General features: G+C 44.6%; 1 protein-coding gene across 1 annotated transcript in view; it reads left to right on the plus strand.

Annotated features, from left to right (window-relative positions):
• LOC135916831 (uncharacterized) overlaps positions 1 to 21,472 on the plus strand; it is a 39,702-nt gene that overhangs the window by 14,850 nt on the left and 3,380 nt on the right. Inside the window, exons 5-10 of the mRNA XM_065450263.1 lie at positions 3,965 to 3,980; positions 5,027 to 5,118; positions 5,246 to 5,524; positions 6,153 to 6,369; positions 11,891 to 12,038; positions 14,532 to 14,780. Of these exons, the coding sequence (XP_065306335.1) occupies positions 3,965 to 3,980; positions 5,027 to 5,118; positions 5,246 to 5,524; positions 6,153 to 6,369; positions 11,891 to 12,038; positions 14,532 to 14,780 (1,001 nt within the window). The remainder of the gene's footprint in view (positions 1 to 3,964; positions 3,981 to 5,026; positions 5,119 to 5,245; positions 5,525 to 6,152; positions 6,370 to 11,890; positions 12,039 to 14,531; positions 14,781 to 21,472) is intronic.

Below are 21,472 nucleotides of genomic sequence, written 5' to 3' on the forward strand. Positions count from 1 at the left end.
AAATATATAGAGAAATACTCTACGGTCGAGACCTCCTGTTAATACTTATAACAGAAAAATAAGAGATGTTATTGAAATTGAAAGTAAATAAGATATACATGAATAAAGTAAGAGCATAAATATGTGATAAATAAGGAAACATACGTATGAAAGAAAATAAAGGGATACAAAAGAAAAACAAGGATACATAAAATATATAGAAAGTCAACTTTATACTTAAAGAAGGCTAGAAGGTGCGCAACTCGAATTTATGTGAACTAATGGCAGAATATTCTTTAAGCTTAGTGGGTCAGGCGTTCCATAGGGAAGGGGAGGCAAAATTAGCGTTGACGTTTTCATTATTAGTTCTTGGTTTAGGCTACAAGAAGTTATTCTGTGAATCGATTGTCGTGGTAGCGATACGGGGGAACTGATCTGGGTTTATAAGGGCTATTGGGAGTTTTCCATGGAATAATTTGTAAAATAAAAGGGCGAGGGAGTTTATAAGTTATCCAGTGGTAGTACGTTGGGATCACGAAGCAACAACAAAACATTAGCTGTTGTATCGCTAAAAGTTATCATACGTAAAGCCTGATTTTGAATGTGCTCCAATGGAGACATATGCGAGGGGTAAGTGTTACCCTATGTGAAGATGCAGTAATTAAAGTGACTGTGAATAAATGCGTAAGAAAGTGACAGCAGGGTGTTAATATCAAAATATGACCTAGGCTTTAGAAGAATTCTACTGCCGCATACTGACTTCTTCATGAGTGAGTTCATATGCGTGGTTAATTTCGGATGCCTATCCATTTTCGCCCCAGGAGGGTAGCATTGTCAGAATCGAATATGTCATTACCAATGAGAATAGATGGAGTGCCAGAAACGTACCTATTGTGCGAAGAAAATATAATAAAGTTAAACTGCTTAATGTTAATACTTAGCCCATTACTCCTGCACCACTTCAATACATTGGCGGCGTCTTTGTTAATTTTAGATAAGAGTAAGTCTATATATTTACCTGCACTTAGTATGGTAGGGTCATCAGCATAGAGTGTACAATTAAATGACCTTAGGCATAATGAACGGTCATTGCTATATATTAGAAATAAAAGAAGACCAAGAACAGAGCCTTGAGGCACACGAGTATTGGTTACTTTAGGTAGTCAGTGAGTACCAGATATCCCTTGCGCCATTAAACGTCTAACATTCATTGAAGTACCAGATATCTATACCGATTGTTCTAGATCTTGTAACTGCGGAGGAATGTTAAAGCTGGGCCGGTTATTCCAATCGATTCTGCCTTGTGAAACAATATGCAATGAACAATCGAATCGAATGCCTTTGAAAGGTCAATGAATTACGCAGCAATAATACTACCAGCATTTAATCGGTTGCATTTTACGCTTTCTCACTTCTTTTTGTTTTGTTTTTTGCTTTTTTTCTTTACTTTGGGGTGCCACTGTATACTGTGCAACTAAGATATGATGAAATGACGTCGCATACACGTCCTGCAAGCAAGCTCTTTCACATACAAGCCCAACCATCTCTATAGTAACATCTGTGTAAATGCATCATTTACGCTAATTACAACAAATGTGGGACATCAGACGCGCGAGACGCTCAACGCCCTCTCTCGGCGGGCCTCTTCTGGACACCGGGCAAGTGAATTGGCGTGGCAGGTGAAAAATGGTACCTCCCAAGAAAGCACAGGTGCAAGATACTTGTAGGTGTTACAGAATAAAATGTAACCGATTGCTATTACGTCTTGAAAAGATACGATTGATTACGGTTGCCAATTCCGGCACCACGAAACTAACAGAGCAATTACGAAGGAGCAGTCGATTACTTTGGCGTTATTTTGTAACCTACTTTTAGCCCCTCAAAGCCCAACATATAATTTTTGATACGCTGAATATGATGCCTGATAACGCTGCTTTGGAGGTCGCAAACCTTATGTACACCCTATACTTGCGTTTATGGTATTCTTAAGGGAGCGTATACAGTGGTGAATAGTTCACCAAATGTATTACTAAATAAATACTTACCATACTAATTACCCTTTACTCAACCATTTATATATTCTCCATATTCTCCGTGGCCGGCAATGCTTGGAAGTAAGTTATGTTAATTTCCTTTGATGTGGAATGGTGTTCGAGCGTTGTAGGGTTAACACCATTGCAGAGATGTACCGTAAATACAACGAACTGGACTGATCCTTTCAATGCCTTCTTTGCAATCATTCAGGCGTTGCTCATTTTCACTAAACACTCGTTTTCACAGTTTTCTTAGCTAAGCTTCCTTTCGTTTTCTTGAGAATACATCTGCAGTAACACTGAAAACTCGCTGGACGCTCATGCCGGAGAGAATGACTTTGTTGTAACGTAAGAACAGTTTGCTCACATGATGCCTTTGCTAATACACCACCATGGCTATTTAGGACAAGGCGCATCGATTGTATTAACTGTACTGCACGCGAAGAGACAGTAGGCACTCAAAAAGTTTTGTCAGAGGGACAAAGCAGAGGGACGCGATGCATGAGAATCTACAAAAGGGAGACCTTCCGCATACGTGCCTGCAACACCTTGTATTTCCACGGGGGTCCATACAGCCCGCGAAGAAGGTTTGTCTTCTGTTTGAATTCGCAAGAGAGGCTCGTTTTTCGAGCATGCGGAGATATACAACGGTGGCGTTATTACAGGCGCTAAGGTGTAGCAATTGCCAACCTCGATTACATGGCGAATGCCACCTGTTGCTTCAACATATTAAGAGCATACCCTTATGGTTACTCGATGCCGCGATGCCCAGAACTTCTGTTGATGGGGTTTGGGGAAGTCGTACGCATAAGTCTTACATGGTTGGTTCCCTGACATAGCGCCTGAAGTGGCCTTCGCTATCGAGCCACTAAAGCGTTTCTTCAGTGCCGGCCAACATCTACTGGACCTCCTCCTGGTGGCCATCACTGGCGTCACTGGCTCGCCATTTCTTTTTAAATGACTGGTTGTAAAGGACGCCGTCCACGTTGCTTGAAAAAAGTGGTTAAATCTGTGTGATAATTTGCCATAAAGCTGCACATTATTATCCCAAGGTTACTGATCGTATAGAAAAGTCGCAAAAATAAGTTTATATTATTCACGTATATATAAAACAGATGCAAGCCTACATTTACCGACACAGAACTTCTGTCTATATGGGAGAAGTAGACTGCACTACGTCAGGAAACATTGAACAGGAGCTGCTACCGAAGGTGAAGGGAGCTTAAACGTGCAGCCAATGGAGGCATAGAAATGTATACCAGGAGGAAAACTCCGAGTGAGGGTGTGCGAATATTGAAGCCTGCCACATTGAGGTGCTCGAGGCGTAGCTGCAGGATGCTAACTGTGGGAAGAAAATAGCGTATCTGCATGTTTTGAACGCTTTCAACACTGTAGCTCCCACCTAACGTGAGTCCTGGAAGCTGAAATTGTAACTAGTTACATGGTAATAATTGCTAAAAGAGTAATTGGATTACAGTGAGTGTTAACGAAAAGGCAGCGTAATCATCAGGCTTTAATATTACCGAAAATGTAATCTATTACAAGTAAATACTAACATCTACTAAGTCTAGTTACCAAATACGATTAGATTGTTGTTTCAGAAAGTCCCCTTTGGGAAAAGCCATTTCGTATTCGGCGCTCATAAGTTCCCATTGGAGCCACAAAATTCCCAGGTTATTACCAGAGCGCTCAAATTTGCGTCTAATATGTTGTTAAATTGGTCTTTTTCATGCAATAATGAAAATGTCATTGATAACTGAGTTCCTTGCAAATATTCGGTGCGTTATGTGCGGTGCTCATTCAATTACGTGGCCTCGAGCGGACATCCACCTGAGGAGGGAGTGGTGTGTTTCGGGTGCCACGTGTCCCGCATTTTTGGCCATGGGCTTTTGAGGGGTTTAAAGGTTCGTTACGCATAATGGACATAAAGACACGTTTCACTTCTTTTACAGAGCCTGAAGGAGGAGAGTAAGTTCGTCTTTCTGCACGCACCTCATCTAATGGTGCACACATTACTCGTATCATTGAACGAACCCTGTAAAAGGGCAGGGTTACTCTGAGAATCGTCTGACGCTCTTGCCAATGGCAAGATAAACGCTTCAGACAATGTGAGAAATTTTCAGGCTTGTTCAACGCAAACGTGTAGCGCTGCACATTTAAAAAAAACTAATTTATCTCTTTGTAGCAATGGAATTCTAATCTAACATCTGGGTCTACATGTTCCAATAACATTCCGAATCTACTCCAGTCCGGTGTATGTGGACGTCACGACGGATGTCGGCGCTGAAAGCAGGCAGAGCGCTAGTTCAATTCCACGTGCCTACGCGTCTGCGAGACACACCTTGATAGTAACTCATGTCGCCGCAGAATTTTGAGCGTCAATTTCTGTTTCGATACTCATCTTGCCCCCTTCATATATATGTCGATTCCAAATTACTTTTCCCCGCCCAGAGCAGCAAAGCGGACATTTTCTCACCAACCTCCGTGTGTTTTGCATGTTTCCCTTGACATACTTGACCCATGCTTCTCGCATGCTTACTTTAGGCTGCTATAATTATACAGCTGTACGCGCCCTTTCTTTTGCCCGACATTGCTTTTACGCACACTTCGAAGCAGGAATTACCGCTTACGGCTCTCTTGTAAGGCATAAGAATGCTGTCCTATTGGACCGATTACTTGCACATAGCAACTGCCATCATCAGTAGGCCCGGAAATTCCGGGTAGTTTATAGCTACATGGCAATAATATAGGCGTGGACTCCACCGAACCGCGTGTGCCAGAGTAATGTATCCTTTGCCGCGTGAGTCGCCCCTAACGCCATTTTTTTTAAAGAAATATGAGCTACGGTGCAAGGAAGTGCCTTTAAAATGCGTAAAATGTCTGTCCAGTATTGTGTACTGAGGTATCAAGAAGGTGCGTTGATGAACGACTGAGAGTTTATATGATGAAGAGCGGCTTCGCTTGCAGTCGTAAGAAGAGCGGGGCCTCATCGTCACCTAACGATTCTTGTGCAGTGATTCGTCGACTAAGTACGCCATATTCGGTGCCTTGGCTTTAATCCTCCTGCTGGCAGTCGTAGCCTTCCTCGTCATCGGCGGTTTCGGCGGTGAGGTTTCATCATGTGTTCTCATTAAGTAGAGTATTTAGCCTTCGAATCCGAACACAAACCGTTGCACGCGTCACGGCGCACAGAGGTCACCTGCGGTCGCTGCAATGAACGGCACAACACGCAGGTGACGAAGCACCCGAGGGTGAGGCGGACTCCGGAAGCTTTGGAGGAGGAGGAGGAGGTGGAGGAGGAGGAGGAGGAGGAGGAGGGGGAGGGGGAGGAGGGGGAGGGGGAACTTCACTTCCAGCAATAAGTATACGTGTTGGCACCGGTAAAACAACAAAGCGGGACAGTAGCAGCGACAATGACCAAACAAACGCCGATCCGGACGGTAGTCAACCAGACCCCGACCCGGACGCTAACCAACCAGCACCCAAGCCGGCCCCAGACACACCACCCGAACGTGAGTCCAAAGCACTTGGTGCCCCAGATGAAGCAAAGCGCGCAGTCGAAGACACTTTACAGCCGCTGTAGAGGCTTCTTTCACTTGGTGTAGGCGCCGAGCTGTCGGTGGTAAGCACGCGTTCTTCTCTCGCATCGTATTGATGTCGATATTTTGCGCGGAGGTAAAGTTCTATGCTGCTGCCACTGAGACTTATGACTGTTTAGCGCTTCATGTTTCGTCGTAAGGAATCCCTACATATTTAGCGTGGAAATAGTGCATGCAAATGAAATAAACAAAATAGGCGTATCAGTCACGCTCTAAGAATGATCTCTCCGCGTGAAAAAGAAGGTTCAGAGTGCATAGCTTACACCTTGAGAGGATAAGTTAAACTTTAAGATGTGTTTCGTACGAAAGCATTCACAAAAGTTGGGTAACCTGCTTTTACAACGTCTTTCTCCGGTTACCTAATTTGCATTCGTTTATCATTTACAGCAAAGAGATGAGCTGGTTGGAATCTGGACAAAGACATGTTTAGTTGCACGCTTGGCGCACGCTTGCGTTACGGCACCATAGCCAAAGAGCATTTCGACGCACTATTTGTGATAGTGGAAGCAGCTGGTTGGTTGTACATACGCCTTTTGTGCAGCCGTCAAGGAGCTCATGTGCACGGTGGGCGGCATCGCGGGTGCGATCAAGAGGTTTCCTCCTGACGGACTGTGCGACCACATCTTCTACACGCACGTGTTCATCAACTCGAACACAAAAGAACTCCAGTCGTTGACCCCCGTCTCCAGCTACACCGTGTTCCAGGAGCACATGCAGTCATTCAAGAAAACCAAAGGAGGCCTCTCCTTCGACGTACAGTTAGTGCTCACCATTCAAGAGTTCACGTTTCTAGTACCAATATTATACCATACACGGTACCGAACTGGTACCGACAATGTAACTGGACCGGTATTAGAGGTGGGGCCCTGCTAGGATTCCAGCGTCACTCAAGGGTCCCTAGCCGACGCCATCGGAGTCCCTCAGTTAGGCGTGACTGGCGCCAGCTACCAGGGCGTTACGCGGTGGCCAAGTGTGCCGAAACGATCGTCCTGGACTTCGTGCCGAGAGTAGCTTGTTGTAGGGGAGTTAATCGACAGAAAATGCAAGAAATAGCAGAGGCATTATTTCACATATGCGCTAGTCGTTATGGCCACACTATGTCTAAAGGGTATGCTGAAGTGCACCTGGGGCGCTATAACGTAAAACTATTCAAAACTTTTCTATTCCAATTCTTCAATCAGCCCACCGTGCTATGTCGAAAATTTTTTTCCACCGCCCCCACTTAACCTGTCTGCCACGCGACGCTACGAAAGCCGCGATAGCTCCCCATCTGATATGACGTGTACACACCGATTATGCATACTTTTTGCATACTGCAGGAGAGCATGGGTTTATTCGCGTGTTATGAAACTTTTTGCGTGGCCGTGTAACGTTTTTGAGAACTTTCGGCACGTTTACGACCTCGTTTTGCCAGCTCTTCTTTGCTGAGGATCCGTTTTAGCGCCATTCTTAAGCTTCCGTTGCATGCCGTCGCGATTGTCGACGAGCCTTAGCTTGCGGTGGCTCGTGGACCTAGAGAAGGTGGGCTATCGCAGACGCCGACACCACCCTCTTTATCCGATTATCGATATTCAATGCAGTGGCTCTGCCCCATCGAATCCCTCCCCACTTGAGCATGCTCCTCGCCTCTTGTGAGCCAATTAGATAAGACAAGCCGCTCAGTCCAGGCAATGCTATTCGTTTTTCAAGCAAACGAAAGTGACCTCCTATGAACGAGGGGAGCATTTGATTGGTTTGTTCAGACTACCCTGCTGGTGGCCGCTCGATGCTTGCGTCGGTTGTTACGAAAATTTGACGTCAGGAGATTGGAATAAAAACATATTGGAGTAGTTTTGCGTTATACGGCCCCAGTAATACGCACGACGATGTGCTCCTAAATACCCGTTGTCATACATAGATGCACATATTTGAAAGGTCGCTGTTCCACCCAAAAGGCAAACGGTTTATTGTGATAGCAAGGTATTGGGCAACAACAAGAAGGTCTTAGTTTTATCGGCCATAGAAATTACACTAAACATTCGTCCACTAATAGAAATAACAAACAAGGTGTCACGTCCGCACAGGAAAACATGATCAGAGCTCATTTACTTCCAGCGAACACGCGCTTTCCCAATGTTTTCGTGGCGAAAAGAGCCGGCCACGCAGAGCGATCACCTCCGGCTGCCTTTGGCATTTAGTGTCTCCGGATATGCAGATTAAACGAGCTACAGCGCTAAGCCCATGGCAAGACAGCCAACATTAAACGACCTGCCGTCGCGGCTTCCCCTGCGTTTGCAATACCGCAGATGACCTGCAGAATAGGGCGCGATAACCGCGAGGCGCTCATCCGCGCATACGGCCATTCAGATTCACTCGCCCTTCCCTATCCTCCCGTTCTCCACAGCCCACGATTGATCGTGTTACCGTGGTCTGAAATCCCTTTCCCTTGCACCCTCTCTATCACGTGGCCTGCAACATTAGGCACGCGGGAGGCTGGCGCACTTCGAGCCACAATTATTCTCGGTTGGCTCACCTCCTCACACTTACCCTCACATCCACTAGTCTAGAAACCTTGCCCACCACTTGCAGCGTGCGTCTTATTTCACTTAGGTCTTATGCGAAACCTCAAGGCGACGGATAAATTTTGCCTGAAGTGTTTGTGTAATTAAAGGGCCCCTGAAGTGGTTCGGACAAATTTTGTACGCGCGCAGGGTAGCCTAAGTAGAGCATTCGCACCACAATTTAAGTGAAGCGTTATGAATTAATGGAGCTACAAAAGATTACAAGTTACCCTCCTCCCTCGCCATGCTTTCCCTCCTCAACTCGTTCGCCGAGCGATCAGAGCTAAGCTCCGCCTTCACTGGTTCTGCGTCACGACGCGACGTCACATCGTCCACTTCCGGTTGTTTTGGAGCCTACCCCCGCCCGAGCGAAACCTCTCTGCTAGCCGCTTGGCCATCCACCCCAAGCGAGAGCTATCGAAGCAGCGTGCGTTGCGAGCATTCTGTCGCAGCGCCGAACGTGTCTGGTATTCCGGTAACCACACACTGGCTGAACGTTTCGACGGAACGGTGGAGGCATAAACTCAAGCTGATGAAGGAACTTTAGTGTAGACGTACGTGACCTGCCTGATCGGTCTCCACGGTCCAGCTACCCGTGGCACAGAGCTTAACCAGCCAAAGAAAGAGCTAATATTGATCTAACCAAGTGTAAAACATTTTAAACATTTATAAAAACAACGTGTTAACGATTACACTCCTGTGAAAATTTAACACCAGCAGCAAAGACGAATACATTTTGTTACTGCTGCTGTGTCTGGTTGGGCTCTAGGCCACCAGGTGACTGCACCGTGCAGACCATTCGCATTTGCGCTTCTGTTCATCTCATGAAACTAAAGCCCCTCCATCCACGCGCCAGCTGGTCGGCAGAAACGTGGGTGGGGGGGCTTTACATGAAGCGACACGCAAGCGGATACGGCCAGGCTTTGTCCCCTTGCGCTTGCGTTTACCCAAATACCGGACTCGTGAAACGCTATTGCGTTAGTAATCTTCCGGTATAAAGTGACGGCCGCAATCGCGAAAATCCTGGCGCCCATCGGATAGCGGCAGTCCGATGCGCTGCAGCCAGTCCGCTCGTCTACTGGCTTGCAGAGGGACACGATGTCGCAGCTTGACATATTGCCAGTCGCTACGTTTGCGGCCAACAACGCCAGTCGAATCATAGCGCTCGCGAAAAGACAGACGGACACTGACGGCGGAGCTCTCGTCAAAAACGGTGCAGGTTGTAACACAAGCAGATACCACTTGCCGTGTGCTGGAAGTGCTTAGGTGTACTGAAAAAATGTTCTTGTGCATTCCATTTATGTTACTTTCTTTTCATGAAAACAAATGAACTAACATTCCAACTGTTACGAACATCATTTCTTTGCCGTAAAGTTGGAAAAATTATCGATCACACGCCCTGGTCAGCCAATCGGATAGCTCGCCCCACTGACGCCATATGGGTGATTTGCGTCATATGAGTAGGGGCGGTTTAAAATTCCTCCACGCAGTCTGCTGCGATCGGCAGTGACGTGCATTTTAAAACTTTGTAATGAATTACACGCTTTACGCGGAGCACTCAGACGCGTCAAATAATGGTCAGAAGGACCTACTCTAACGACTCAGTACGTTTGTAGAAAATCGTCATAATCGTTTCAGGGTCCCTTTAGTATTGCAAGACAATGGGTGTTGCGATTTGCGGCCAGTCGGGTGGCCAGAATCTGTTGTAGAACTGTGCTTGTTGCGGAGTCTGTCATCGCTGTTGAGAACAAAAAGGAAACATGGAGGGAAGAACGCAAGACTTGTCCCAACGATGCAAGGGGGAAAAGGTCAACTCAGATTTGTGCTTACCTTAAATAGTGTACTAAAGATAATCTACTTTACATAGTGCGCTTCCAATTTGGTGTTAGACATTACAAAACACTATTACGTACAACGAGAAGAAAGGGGGCTAACCGAGGCGCCCGACGTTTAATAATCATATCATTAGAAGCCGACAAAGACACCAAGGACGACATAGGGGAAATTACTTGTAGTTACTAATTTAATTAAATAAATGGTAAATTATTGGCCATGAAAATGGAGGAAAAAGCAACTTGCCGCACGTGGGGCATGATCCCACGTCTTCGTATTACGGGCGTGATGCTTTAACCAACAGAGCTACCGCGGCGCCGTTTCCGCGTCCTCTTTCTTGCGTATTTAATTTATCCTTTCTGTAATTCAATTACTTTTTACAAGCAATTTCACGTATGTTGTCCGTGGTGTCTTTGTTCTTGGCTTCTAAAGATGTTAATACGTAAAGTAACTTAAATAGATTTCTGTGGTATTTTGCACTCTTACGTAAGGCGTATTACTAAAGGCGTGGTTATTGAACGGGCACGATATATCCTATGGTATTATGTTGACTATAGTTTTTGGTAGCAAAATAGCTCTTCTCCCGCTTCTGGACCATCTTGCAAGTGTTCTCTAAATCAATACTTTCTAGGGCCCGCAGACGCGGTAAACGTCTATGATTACATTTCCTACTTCTCATAGGCTAGTATTTGAAGTTCTTTATCCACAGGGAGAACAGTAGTGCCTTGGTATGGGTGTATTTGAAATCCACACCCCCGTGACCGTTGCTTCATGGTAACAGAAACGTATATACAGGCTTTGACGTTACAGTTCTGCGGAAATCCGCAAGGCGTAGAGGCGTAATTAATGAAGGGAAAATTAGACATCCACCCAAACGTGGCTAAGCGCTACAAAGGAAACCCATACGGGTTCCTCGAAAGGAAGGCTTCGGAGTTGAGGAAAAATTTGTCCTGGTCCGGGACTTGAACCCGGGACCACCGCCTTTCAGGTGCAGCCGCTCTACCATCTGAGCTAACAAGGCGGCTAGCAGAAGCAGGCGAAGTCGAATTTATCAACAACCTTTGCTGCCGAGTTGTTGATAAATTCAACTACATTAATGTTTGCTGCTGACATTAATTTATCATTCCTTTAATGCCATCAGTAAGTACGCATTTCTTCCCTATGTTCTCCTTGGTGTCTTTGTTTGTTGGCTTCTTATATTTTAGTTAACAAAAAAATCTGGCCCCTCGGTTTCATTTCTTCTTGTTTCAAAATCAAAGCATTTTGTACACTATGGAGCATTCTTTCGCGTAATATTCAGTATCTCATTCATAATTTTTTTAATGACCTTGTACATGTCTGGGTAAACTGCACCGCAGGTTCTCCAAGAAAAGGCACCACTCTCAGTTAGCAACTTCGGTCGATGAATGGGATGGCGTGACTAACGTGGCCCCTTTCTGTGGTGGCAGTTAACTGGCCATCACTAATACTCGGCTTTGGATGTTTGCAGATGTGTTAGGACCACTACTAAAATGACATCTGCTGGAGTTTCTCGAGGAAGTACTGAGAAGCTTCTGATCATTGCGATCTCGGCGTCGAGCCGCCGAATTATCAGGTCCAGGTAAACGAGGTCATGTGCTGAAAGTCTCTGCAGAGGGGCTTTACATTGATCAACCGTCCTTCTACTGAGATACCGCAGTTATCAGCCTTACACTGATCACGCCTGCACACACCGTCCGGCTGCATCGCCAATTGGTAACGCCGTGAATTTGTTGCACATTCGCATTGATCAGCGGAGTATTAAATGGATTTCGCCGGCTAGGCTCATCATTTGCTCGAAAAATTTCCGCACCCAAAATGCTGCTCTACTGTGCATTCGTATGCGTAAATTCTTTAAAGAAACGCCTGTCATTCGCTTTCATTGCAGTGGGGCAGACGGCAAGCTGGTGGCGAATGCAAAGTCAGCGCTGCAGGATCTTCAAAAGAAGAATATCGTACACTACGGTTCCCTGAATGTCATCGGTGCAGTGCAAGACCTTAACAACATGGTTCAGAGTGCCTTGGATTTGCTCAAGGTAGGACCGCTTTAGTGCGTCAAACTATTAACTTGTTAGCGTCGGCCGGTTCCACTGGACCACTGGTTCATAGAACCTGATTCTGAGCCTCGTTTGGTTCAAGCTGAAGGCAAGGCCTCTCGTTCGACACCCTTGCTCGTAACGCGAAGGCGCTAGTGACAGAAGCAACTTCTGCGCTTGGGCGACAAGAGTACCGTCCTTTGTGCGTTTCTTCATTTCACGGTAAGATGACGGTCAAAGCAGGGACAGCAATACCATTTGATTGCTACAGCTGTGTGGGACACCCTACCCTGATACACATGCCGCATCTCGCCGGGAACTGCGGCAGATATGCCGTGCGATCGACCTTTTCACTTAAGGTCTACTCCACTGGAGCGAAGAAAGGAATTATCGATGCTGTGACAATTGCGCTTTTAGTGTGTTTCATATCACCATAGGATGAAAAACGCCAGATGCGGCGGGGTCATCTCGTAGATTCAAGTTATAACGCTTTTGCCTCTGCTAGCATTGTAGGCCTAATAGCGTCAACGCAAACATCTGATCTTAGTAATTTTACAAATCGGTGGTAATACGTTCCTTAGACTAAGATACCAGTAAGCTATGGCTGAATTTACTTTTGCTGACATGACGAATAGCAAGAAGTGAGGGTGAACTGTAGTTAAAGTGTGCCGCCGAGAAATCAGTCGTTATCTGACCATAGCTTGTTCATATTTATTTAATTATTATTTATTTAAAGATACCTTGCACAATGTCTCCAATTGAGGCATTTTGTAAGGGGGTATTGCATAAAAAATACATAGATAATACTTAAAATACATAGAATATATGACATACATAGAACAGTAGAATACATAACGCAACTATAGCAACAACCGAGGTGCGAAAAATTACTTACGGATGAATAGTAAAAAAATAGTAACCAGGACCAGTTCACACCGAGTATTTTCAATCCACTCGCGTAATTACCAAGACCAGAGTGTTATAGAGCATTAACAACGGTACTAACACAGCATAGCGATATAACGGTAATAGCGCGACTACGAGGTACAAAATATAGTGCAAATACAAGAAAGCATGGTGCGACAACCGTAAAATCTCACATTTTATTAGTTGTATAGTCTGTCCGGGCGTCATGGAATGAATCGCAGTTGGACAGGCATGCGATGGTATCCGGGAGAGAATTCTAAAACTTGACGGAATGTGTACATTCTTAAATGCGTTCACAGACGAAATTATTATGAAGCTTGGGTGACGTGGATTAGGGTCCTTTCAAGCATACTGGTGTTAGAGCGGAGTGAATGGATTTGTGAAACTTAAAAGGGCAATATCTCGGAAAGTGTTCAAGGATTGTAATGAAAGTTTCCTTTTTTGTTGCACTGGGTTGGCAGCTGTGATCGCGTGAGATGAGCAGGCTTGACCAGTTCTGGATTCATTTGAGCATTTCAATTAAGTATATTTGCGATGGACTAAATGGGAGAAGCGTACTCGAGTCGGGGACGAACTAGTGTTAGATAAGGTTTCGGGCGAAAATTACAAGGGGTATTTCTTAAGTTTGGTCGCAAGCATCCCAGCGATTGGGAGGCGTTAGCTGAAATTAATGTTATGTGCTCTGACCAAGAATGATTCGATGAGAATAGAACTCCTAGATACTTACATTGTGTAGCCATTGCAACAGCGTAATTATTTATATGTTAAGTATACGGGGAAGTTGTCGGCTTCCCGGTGAACGACGTTTCTTGGCATAATGAGCTACATAAAATCCTTACCCATTTATTGCACCAGCTCATAATTCATTAAATGGCTAGCTGAAGAACCAGAGGATCAACTGAACTTTTAATTGGGCAATAAATCAAGCTGTCGACGGCGGCTATTATTAGTAGTAGAGGACACAAGGTGCGGTAAAAGCAGCGGACCGAGACGCCACCCTGTGGTACACCAGAAGACGCGTCTGTTACGAAAGAAGAGTAGTTATTTTCAATAGTGCACTGTTGAAGATTAGGCAGAAAGTTACGGCGCCATGACTAGGTAAGCCCGTGCCACTTGAGTTCGGAGAGTTCTGACATTACGCGAGTCTTCGACGCGGTCAAATGCCTTCGAAAAATCTAGAAAAAAGTAATAAATTTGTAACTTATACCTAAAGTTAGTGCGCATATCTGTTGTGAACTCAAGTAACTGTGCCTCGCATGAGAGGCCATTCCTAAAACCATGCTGGTTGTTATATTTCCGGACACCTGTGAGCACTGTCAGCTCGAGCCGATGGGAGGGGCGAAACCGGGTGAACGTACTACAAGCGATCCGCATTTAGCCAGCCAAACACGTAGCCGCACTTCAGACCACTTCTGAGCGCTCGAAATCAATCGGCCGAAGTTATCGGTTCGATGTCGCTTCAAGCTGGCCGCTCAAAAGCAGCAGCAGCAGCACGCTCGGCCGGTCTGTCAGTGCGCTGCGCCGTTTTCGGCTCCGGGTGCAAATCGCTCGGCCGTTTATGTTCAGCAACTCAGGGGCATCCAAGGAGCCGACAAAACCAGGAGAACGGTCATCGCCATCGGTGGCCTCAACTACGACAGCGTGGACGCGTTTGACGCGTACCAGAACGCAATCGAGAAGGCCGGAGCTTATAATTCCGGGGCCGACACTGTGATTGCCATCTCCTCCACCGACGCCTGGTATTACGACATCGCCAGCTGCGTGGTCATTCCACCGACAACACTCATTTCCACCGACGCACGCTTCCCGAGCATGGTACGTTGGTGTGTCGTTGCCTAGTGTGACTCTCGTGCCACGTTGTGCAAGAAATTTCTCGCTGAATCTCAAATTGACCCAGCTTCTTCTGCAACGAAAAGAGGTGCAGACATGTAATTTCTGCTGTTTACAAAGGGGTTCAATGAACTTGACTTTGACTGCCACATTCACTAGTTTTTAAGGTGCTTTCGAGTGTAATGCGCAAGCAATTTTCACCAGGAGAAATGAAACGTTTATTGCTGGTGAAACAAACACGCAGCGATATTTTCGTAGCTTTAAAACTTATAAACAAGATCGCTGGTGAAATCGCAGCTTTTTCTTCAGTAAGACATAGTGAGCAATCGAATGCGTTCCTAATAAAAAAAAATCACTGCCGAAACTCACCAGTGGGACTTCTCGGATAATGCGTATGCATTATTTCAAGCCGCATAGCTTGCACTCATGCAACCAATAATTGATTTAGTCACCCAACTAATGAATCATCCATCAAGGAGCTTTGTTGGTGGGACGTATAAAACGTGTACACAATAAAAAAATTATATTCATGAAGCTATTTCGCGGTTCATAGCTAACTATATCTACTCATAGGTTACCGGAACGAACTTAAATATGAAAAGAAACGTGGGATACGTAAAAATTGAATAGTTCGATATACAAATCAATTGGTCGTGAAAATTGAACATTTTCATATACAACTGCCTGTAAGCTTTCTGGCAGGTCACTCGAGAATATTTCGTTTATTTACGTAAAACAGCTTAGATTACAATTTGAAGTTTCTGGCATTTTTTAATGTAAGTGGTAATTCTTTCCAAACTTAAACACCATAAAATGGATCATGTCTCTGGCCCTATAGGGCCACAGACGTGTTCAATTTGATGGTGTTGTGGTAATGCGTCACATCGGTAAATTGCAGTTAACATGTGATTCTTATCTCGCATAGCAAAGTGCTGACATGAACACGCTAGAAGGAAGTGGACTATGGTTATGTTATCTACCAAAAAAGTTTTCTACTTTTTGCACAGAACAGTGAATACGTAACTCCTTATCAATAGTAAGATCTTGATGAGGGCTAGTTGGTTCATACTTAGTACTGAGGTGAAACAGTGCGAAAAAGACGAGGACACAAGTAAACAAATACCACAGACAGCAGGATGAGTGAGCGGTGTAAACGCGATTATACGTAGAGCTCGGTTTTGTAGAAAACGTAGTGGTGATAAGTAGGAAGCGTGTATAAAAACCCACGACTCTGCGCAATGGGGAATGTGGCTGTAGAACAATGAAAAATACAGCACTCTCAGTACACTGCAAGCAAAGTATGACCGCGATTTGTATGAAGTTAAACAAGCGGAAGGTATTTTTACAGACGCTGCCTGTTTGTTTATTCCAGTTCAGGTATTCATCGAAAATGACTTCTAGAGACTTCAATGCACATACCGCTTCAATCCGGCGACCACGTGCATGAGCGCAATTTAGCAGCAGCAGAAATGATTTCTATATATTTCTCCCGGAATTAAGAATTAGAGTTCTTTTTTTTACATTTATTGTTAGGTCGTTTTGCGAGAACTAGCTAGAGACAGCATGTCACTCGGAGGTAGTATTATCTTGTAGTTGCGGAAGCGAATTAACCAACTATACGTGAGTTGCATCATCTGCATATTTTAGTACATTAGAGGTGCGCGGAGTTTTGGGTAGGTCGTTTGAATAAATAGAAAATAAAAGCGAAATTGCTCCCCACGCTGATCTTTGGGACACGCTGTATTATGAAGAGTGGATGCTTTCAAAGGACACTTTCTTCTTCCGCAATGACAGGTAGCTTGTAAGGAATTGAAGGGTGTTGCTAAATACGCCATACGATTCAATTTCTTCAATAATATGCACTGGCCAGCTTTAGTGAAGGGCTTTTCGATATCTAAGTAAACAACTATTGCAATTTACTGTTATGATAAGCACTGGCAATGTGTTATGCCAAGGTTATTAAGGCTTTAGAGGTCGACATGTTTGCTGCGAAGCCATATTTCTCAGGTAATATTAGGTTATTTTCACTTAGAAACTTACTGAATTGTAATAAAATTATTTTTAAACACTAATAATTATACGGTGCACCGAAAATCGTCTGTAACAGTTTGCATCGTTTCGATCTCAATACTTATACGGTTTTTTTTTAGCCGCACCAAATTTGTTAAACATTGTCTATGGTAGATAGCACAATTCTAACCCTTGATCCAAATTACTCAGTGAGGTGGCCATTACTTCCATGAGAAATCAAAATGTTTAATTGATAAATTAACGTATTTCTTGATTTACTTCTTGATTAGTTACTTCGCGCCAAATATTTACACCTACGAATTATAACCGCTGAGCTCGCGTGGCGTATCCACTGGGAACAAACTCTCTCGACAGCACCATTTCCTCGATATTAATTTTCAAAGCGTCAGACGACATGCTATGGCGTCCCAACTATTTTTTTACGAAGCCGCTGTTTCATGCATTGAAGCACAAAGGTAACTGGAACCCTAATTCATTTCGACGGACACTTCGAAAATTAATATCATTGTTATAAATTCGTTAGCACTCGAGTTCAGGGGGCGATGACCAACACTTCCTGTGATGCCACACTTTACACTGGTAAACAGCAACTGCATGGCTTGCAGGCTGCGTATATTACCTGCTAGCGCGACGTACTCCAAATCATTTCTATAAAAAGAATCACCGACGATTGCGACCCTTCTTAATGCGAAATTTGATGGCAGCTCTATACCTGTTTTCATTTCGCGGTATATTGGCTGACACGAGCAATCACGTGGCACGCTGTTAACGGAGCAAAGTGTGGCGCCGCCGCCTCGCTCATCTGGAGATCGCGATCGCCAGCGCATGGCTAACGCGCGGGCGCGATTCGCGGTAGCCGCCACCGCAGACAGACCTCCCACACTACGGGCGCTACTCTGGCGCCATCTCGTAGCTGTCGTGGCCGCACTACGTTTTTTCTTCTCAAGCTTGCGCCTTACCCTCATCCGCCACTTTGCTCCCAATGTATTTCATTCCCCACACCCAGGTTCGCTCCTTCATTCTTCTCTGTGCTCGTTCACTGGGTTACTCCGACGCTCGACACGGGAACGGCCGTCTAAGAACTATGCTCTAACATGCTAAGCCGCAGCCACGCTTGCAGCTGGTACAAGATTTCATATAGTAGACTCAGCGATGTGGCCTTTTTCCACTTTTGTCACACACATCATGGCTCCCTGTGTCATGGATGACGCAATTTCATTGAAGGATTGAGATGACCCATGGCAATCACATAATTGGGGAACCTATTAGTCGGAATCATATTTAGTGGGCGGAATTATTGTAATTAGAATTGATCTGAATTATATGTAAATATTCTTTTATGAAAATTGTTCGATATCCTTATCAACCATGACTGTGCTTAAGTAGTGTAATCAGAACACTTCTTATACTAGGCTAAGGTCATCTTGATTTCCCTTGGTTAAACCTGGTTAGCCTTATTCAGTTTAATGCCACTCAATTGAAAATAAGCTAAGCAAAATATTCTTAAGCACTCTTACATAGGCTTGATTAGGCGTAATAACTTACTCTGAATATTGTTGATTACACTTAGAAATTTTTTAAATTCCCATTAGGCTACTTTACGCGCCCCTAATCTTAAGAAGTTTTATTTAGCCTTAGTTTCAACCTTATTTACTCTTAATTATGCTTCAGTACACACTCTATATAGTCATAATCATAAATCTCAGTAGTCATATGTAGTCATAAAGCATTCACATATATAACGCCGTACAGCCCCATGAATACCTATAGAATGCATCGTGTCACCCGCTACAGACAGAGAGACGGACGGGCTGATATATTTCCGAGGAAAGTAGCTGTAGAATTCTTACGCATTAAAACAATTGGTAGCTGTAGAATTCTTACGCATTAAAAGAATTTCTTGTATTCAAGCAAGTGTGAAATAGGCGACAATCATCGTCGCAAGCCTCCTAAGCTTTATAAACAGACCCGGAGCAATTGATCTTTGGTGTCATGCATGGCATTTCAGATACCCCATTCTTTAAACACCATGCAGACTACGGCAGCTTGAATATACCTAGAGCTCTACGTAGCTACAAACGTTCCTCCAGCTATTTCGCTATCCTTGACACGGCGAAATCACTCATGTCAAATTCCGCCATTTTGTTAATTTGTCAATCAGAAAAGCCGTAGCTGCTTTTTCAACCAATCAGGAACGTGGCCTTGCCCAGTCCATGAGCACGGCAAAGCTTGACACTGTTCGTAGTCGCTTTCTGCAGTCGCAGTTCATAGTCGCCAATTCGTAGTGGCTTGTTGGCGTCACGACTGATTAGCGGATATTTCTGATAAGAACATCATTATTAATATCCCCATGTGTGGTATAGAGCCCCCAGGGTAGACGACGCTCAGTAAAAGCGAACGCTTAACAATAAATAGTGAACGGCTCTACACTACGCAAAACAACCCTCCTTTGAAAATGCCCGAAAACCTGTCATGCCATATACATTGGGAGAACTGGCGTGACTTTCCCATATAAAGTGTCACAGGATGGACGTCTGGTCAAGAGCACCTCGACATACTGTATATGAACATTATAGACGGAAATCTCTAGTGAAAATCGACCCATTAGAGACACAGCGTCAAGACAAACATCCATACATACTCAGCAAAGTAAACATGTTAACTTATTTAGGGGTAAGTAAACAGTGCTTGGTTGTCCCATGCCTAACACCCTCTCGTTTACCGACTCAGATCTCGAGCTCATCAAAACTCCCTGCACACCGGCGCGCTTGTCACCTCATGTCAGCCGAATAGATAATAAGAACAGGTGAAGGATAGAAAAGCTATTTTCTGTCAAAGCAAACGAAGGTGACTTCATATAAATGAGGAAAGCATTTGGTTGGGCTGTTCAAACAATGCTGCGGTCGCCGCCCGAAGCTTTCGTCATCGGTTGCGTAAATTTGACGTCAGAGCATTGGAATCGTTTCGCCATGGGATAGGTTTACCTTATATGGCACTGGTTTCCTTAGTGGCTGTCTAGCTATCTCGCCAAAAACTTGGGCAGAACCAGAACCTTGTGCAGCTTAAAATGTTGGCCGTTCGAAAGGGTGTGTGCCCTTGGTTAAGTGACGCGCTTCATTGAACCTAATAAGGTAGAAAGCTGGCTGAGCTGAAGCGGATACATATTTGAAATAAGCGCAAAACGATAAACAGACAATGGCCTTCCATATGCAAAGGTGGCATGACAACTGTGTATTAGAACGTTCTATCTCTCTGTAAACGAGTGGAAACGAAAATACATGCTGATCAATTCCAGGTAACCTAATGGCATGCGCACTCAGGTGCGGTTTTCTTTTGTCTGATGTTCTAAATAAATTTAAGGTGGCAAAAAAAATATTTCTGGGTTTTTACATTTATTACGACGCCCACCCCAGTGGAGGACTTCAGGTTAGCTTTGACCAACTGTGGTTATTTTTACCTTGGACCTGAAGAACGGTGCACTGGGCGCCTTTTTTTTAACTTTTTTTTCATTTCGCCCCTTTGTCCAAACGTACATGCCGTTCCGCTTTCGGGTTAGCGTCGTCTTCAGCGCTGACTTCAACGAACCTCTTTGGCGCTAACGTGTGCGTGTGCCACTGGGTATGCGCGTGCTTCGCAACGGCACCGCCAGAAGGCGCAGTGTGTCCGAAGGAAAGCGCGAGGCAGGAGCGTGGCTCGATTACTCGCACGTGACGCCCTTAGGCGATTCAGAAACTTGGGTAGCCACCTTGGATGGGTTCTGTCTGAATAATCTGCTTCTACTGTGTATCTAGAATGCGTCTGGGATCGCTCTAGTCAGCTGGTCTGCCTTCTTGGGCAGACCAGAGTGTCCCAATTATCATACATCAAGATGTAAGAAATATGAAAAATGCCATGTAGCTGGACAGAACCAAGGTAGCGGTGTTTGCCGTCACTTGGAGAGACTCAGAGTATTCTTGCCTTCCGCCTAATTACATAATTAATCCTGAGTATTTAAGCAGCTTCTCAAGTAATATAATTAGATGAAAAGTGTCAATCACAAAATTGTAGAGCGACACGAAAAACTCCCGATATAGCTATCTGTTAAAAAAATGTCCTACATAAAAGCATTTTTTCCGAGCGTGAAAGGTGCGAAAGGCGAAAACACCCATGTACTTAAATTTAGGTGCACGTTAAAGAACCCCAGGTGGTCCAAGTTTCCAGAGTCCCCAACTACGGCGTGGCTCATAATCAAATCGTGGTTTTGGCGCGTAACACCCCATAAGCTATTTTTTATCGAGCGTGAAAGAAGCCCACGAATACGCGCTATGGCCCTCGAGCGCCATGTCGCGCGCACTTTTGAGTGTGTTCGTGGGCTTCTTTCACGCTCGGAAAAACACTTTAATGTAGCACGTATTGGGGCAAGAGAAAGCTGTATCGGGAGGTTTTCATGTTCTTCTACAGTGTTTTTCTTGTCGCTTGTCATCTAATTATATTGTTTGAGATGTTGATTAATTAATTAGGACTAATAATGGGATTAGAATAAACGCAATAGATATTCTGGGTGTTTCCATACGACGGCGAACCACATTAGTTTGGCTCTTTCGAGCTACGTGGCATTTGAATGTCTTTGAATATTTGTGCATGAGACTTGGGACACCCTGTATAAA

Source organism: Dermacentor albipictus, chromosome 7 (assembly GCF_038994185.2).
Source record: "Dermacentor albipictus isolate Rhodes 1998 colony chromosome 7, USDA_Dalb.pri_finalv2, whole genome shotgun sequence".
In the NCBI taxonomy this organism is placed as follows: Eukaryota; Metazoa; Arthropoda; class Arachnida; order Ixodida; family Ixodidae; genus Dermacentor; species Dermacentor albipictus.